The sequence below is a fragment of the Suncus etruscus genome, chromosome 14 (genome assembly GCF_024139225.1).
Source record: "Suncus etruscus isolate mSunEtr1 chromosome 14, mSunEtr1.pri.cur, whole genome shotgun sequence".
Taxonomy (NCBI): Eukaryota; Metazoa; Chordata; class Mammalia; order Eulipotyphla; family Soricidae; genus Suncus; species Suncus etruscus.
The window spans coordinates 50,969,796-50,973,996 of NC_064861.1; the positions used below are offsets into that span (position 1 = coordinate 50,969,796).

A 4,201-nucleotide genomic window follows, 5' to 3' on the forward strand; every position below is an offset into this window, starting at 1 on the left:
GGATCCTCGATGGTGGGACTGTCTTGATGGCCTCAATAGGTGACAGTTGCTGGGTGTGACTTGATGGTATCATGATAGCTTCATACTAAAGCCACTGAGTCATCTCTCAGGACCCCCAAACAGACCTTTGAGAGAAAGCTCCTTGGAACAGGGCTCTGTTTGGAGGACACAGCAAGTGGGCATCCTGCTGAATAGAGCTTCCAAGGGGGTAGTCTCTGTCCTCTAAGTCTCCAGGGCAGCACCCTGCTGGATTACTGCCACAGGCACTAAGCCTTCCCCATCCCTGCTGGCCTTTGTTCTGCACAGGGTCCAGGATCTGCACAGAGTAGAGATGCAACTTCCTGAGGTCATACAAGTCAAAACCTTTCCATGGGTGAGCAGCTGGTCCTGATGTTTCTGGACTCTAGATCCAGTTCCCCTGATCTCTCTAGAAGGATAAGTGGGAGAATCCAGCTGTGCCTGACTCAAAGGATGGGGCCCAGCTCATAGAAAGCTGTTGAGGGAACTGACAACAGCTCAGGGTTCCTGCTGCCGCTCTGTGCAGCTCAGGACTCTCATCTTTATCCTGAATTTTGCCTTTAGAACTCAGTCAACCTTCACCGGAGTCACTCTTGATGGGTCCCCCCACCCCCTCTCATCATACCAGGAGTTAGTCAAGTTTACTCCCAGCAGTGTTTGAGGGACCATATGGGATATTGGAGTCAGCTGCATTTAAGGCAAGTTCTCTACCCACTGTCATATCGCTCTAATTTTCCACATCCCTTCTCTACCCTCTGCTCTTGGCGGCTTTGAATTCTCAATTTTACAGGCAGCTCTGTTCTTTTTTATTTTAATTTTTATTATAACACCATGTTCTACCAAACCTCTGTTTTACCAAGTTGTTCACAATACAGTTCAGGCATTATATGTTCAAGCGCCCATTTCACCACCTGTGTGATCTTCCCTTTACCAATGTCCCCAATGTTTCACCTCCTACTCTAGCCTTCCCCCATGCAGGCACAAACAAATTTACTTTATAGTGTTTGTTACAACACAAAGGCAAATGAAATTATCAAAACTTAGATCAACAGGAGCCAATTTGAGATAATTGTTATATCTCCCCACGATGTTACTAAATCCAACATCTAAGGATTTCATGGGCTATGGTTGGTGCTAGTTGAGCCTTCTGTGTTACTGTTTAGGCTTACGGAAATGGGCATATTTCTAGGTAATTTTCCCTTCATATTTCTTGTGTTATGTCTAGGTTGACACTACTAGAGGATTTTGATGTGTACAGGGCCTGGGACGATTTGGTGGCTTGGCATTTTGTTAAGTTAAGCTGTAGAGCTGGGCTGTTTCTGTTGGAGGGTAGAGCATTTGGAACCGGGCTGCTGTGGTTCATGCAAAAAGGGCAATCTTCTCCTCCACTGCCCCTTCTGAGAATGCCAGCAAAATTGCAAACGTTTTGCTACAAAAGTTGCCAGCAAAAATGCCAGCTTATACTAGACTTCCTGGGAAGAGTTGGAAGTCATTATTTTCTTTTTGAGCTTGATAAAGGACTTGGGCTATTTTTCTGCCAGGAAGATGACAAGTGCGAGAGAGGCTGCTGGGTTTTCAAATGGCAGGGTGTAGTGGGAGTTTCATTTATCCCCATTCTGAAAATATCTCAGCGTTTTCAGCCCTGCAGTACAGTCTCACCTGAGAAGGTTCAGCTGCTCATATTATTTGAGTTTAGTCGTAAGGCAGCTCTATTCTTGAAAGGGTAAACTGCTTACTTGTGGTAAGTTTCTGAAAAGTTTAGGCAAAATAATACCTCAATGTATGTGTCCACATATTCCATAATGTGAAATATGAATGAAGGGAGGAAGGAAGAGAGGGAAGAAAGAAGGAAAAAACAAAGGAAAGAGGAGGGAAGGAAGGGAAGGAGAAAGATGGAAGAAAGAATGAAAAAGAAGGACGTGAGTTGAATGGTCAAAGTGGATACAGACACAAACATTGATGGGGATGAATGAAGTAAAAATCAATCCAGTCCTGCTGTTTGCACACTTGATGCTGGTCAGAATTGGAGGGTGCCAGACTGAGGTTTCAAGCTGGGATGGGGAAATGTAAAGAGATGATGGGTCAAGGACAAAGTTGGAAAAGATAGTCATGGTACTGGCTGAGCTCCTGGCAAATTGTGGCAAGGATAGGAGCAGGTAGGAACATGTGTTTGACAGGGTGCCCAGGGCAAATTGGTGTATGACAGCCAGCCCTGCTGGAATTGTGTGTGTGTGTGTGTGTGCGCGCGCGCGCGCATGCATGCATGACACCTGCACACTGAATCAGCCTGGCAAGAGTATTAAAGGGATTGGCGTTTGCCGCCTCCTCATCCTATAAAGGGAGCAGTTGAGTTCACAGGTCGTATTGTCTCTTCCACCAACCCCAGTGTACCTTCACTGACCATGGACCCCAACTGCACCTGCTCCTCCGGTAAGCAAATCCAGGCTCCAGATGGAGAAACTAAGGGTCACTGGGCTGAAGAAGGAGCAGTTTCAGTGGGAACTGGGGCTCTTTTCTTCAGCTCCTGTGGCCTTTTTCCTAGCATTCTTTCTCTTTTGGCTCCTCTTTTGACTATAAGGGTAGGGAAGCCTGAGAGGGGTCTTCTGCCATGCTCCCCCCCCCCCCCCACACACACTCTTTTAGTCAGAGGCTGCTGGATCTGTCTGGGTCTCTGAGTTGCTGACTTAATAACAGGGTGAGGGCATTGCTACTTTGGAGCTCAGGACATCAGAGTCAGCCCCAGCACCAGTGGGCCTGGATGTGGTCTGAAGAATGGAATCTCTGTGAGAAGGAATACAAGAGACTCTCAGTTCGCCCCAGGAAATAAAGGGGTGTTTCAGCAGGTGATCCTGCGGGGTCAGGACTCCTGGAATTGGCACACAGGAATACAGTGGTGCCCATGCCCCAATTGTGCTTATCCCTTATCTGCTTATCTTCTCTCCCTACAGGTGGCGCCTGTACCTGCGTGGGCCCTTGTAAGTGCAAAAACTGCAAATGCTCCTCCACCAAGAAAAGTGAGTTCGGATCCCTGTGAGTGGGCACTGGGCAGGGTGCAGGGGAACCTCGAGCTTAGTAGCAGGAACTCAAAAAAGAGTCTCAGGCATTGCCACATCAGCACCTGGGACAGACCTGAGCTGTCCAGATGGTTGCGTCCAAATGCCTCACAGTTCAGGGAAACTAAGTCCTAAAAGGAAGAGAAAATAGCACCTAAACAGAACAGAAATTTTGCTCTTCTGGTGTATTTTCTGAAGCCTGTGAATTCTGGAAGCACTTTTTGTTTTGTTTTGTTTTGTTTTGTTTTTGAGTCACACCCGGCCATGCTCAGAGATTACTCCTGGCTCTATGCTCAGAGATTACTCCCAGCTCTATGCTCAGAAATTGCCCCTGGCAGGCACAGGGATCATATGGGATGCCGGGATTCGAACCACCGTCCTTCTGCATGCAAGACAAATGCCTTACCTCCATGCTATCTCTCTGACCCTGGATTCTGGAAGCACTTTAGTAGCTACTATGGTCTCTCAGATCTTCCGGTGCTCACTTCCTTGGAGAGGCAGCTCAGAGCTTTTGGGTCCTCCTGGAGGTACTTCTGGCAGGTATCCCTGCTCTGAGCATAGAAACATCCTTCTTTTGTTGCATAGTTCTGGGTGCTCGCCTCCATTACTCTGTTCTCCGGATTCTTGGACCTCTCCTGGGCTGAGAGGGGCCCAGGCAGCCCTTACAGAGTGGGCAGGCTCTCAGAAAAAGGACAGGTCAGACTTCCTTGAACTCAGGTCTCTAGCAATGGAAATACGTACTAAGTGTACAGCTGGGGAAGAAAGTGACCGATGAAGTCAACTCTGTAGCTCAGACATGTCATTCTGCCCTCTCCTCCCCAGGTTGCTGCCCCTGCTGCCCTGTGGACTGTGCAAAGTGTGCCCAGGGCTGTGTGTGCAAAGGAGCATCAGACAAGTGCAGCTGCTGTGCCTGAAAAAAGACAGAGGAGCCTGCTTGTGGATGTATATAGAGCAATGCAGACACACCTGCATCGGAGCTTTTCACTACATTCCATTTTCTACTATGTATTTGAATGATAATAAACTCTTCTAAAATATTCTGCCTCCAGTGCCTTGTGATTATTGGGAGCAAGGGCTTGGTTCTAGTTGGGATGGGTGGTATGGGGAATGGTGAGGGAGAGCACTGAAGA

At 47.8% G+C, this 4,201-nt stretch overlaps 1 protein-coding gene across 1 annotated transcript; it reads left to right on the forward strand.

The window, feature by feature from the left end:
* Positions 1–2,420: 2,420 nt before the first annotated feature.
* LOC126027174 (metallothionein-2A-like) lies at positions 2,421–3,985 on the forward strand. Its single transcript, XM_049786163.1, has 3 exons — positions 2,421–2,448; positions 2,967–3,032; positions 3,894–3,985. The coding sequence occupies exons 1-3, from the start codon at positions 2,421–2,423 to the stop codon at positions 3,983–3,985; spliced, it is 186 nt and encodes a 61-aa protein (XP_049642120.1).
* The last annotated feature ends 216 nt before the right edge of the window (positions 3,986–4,201 follow it).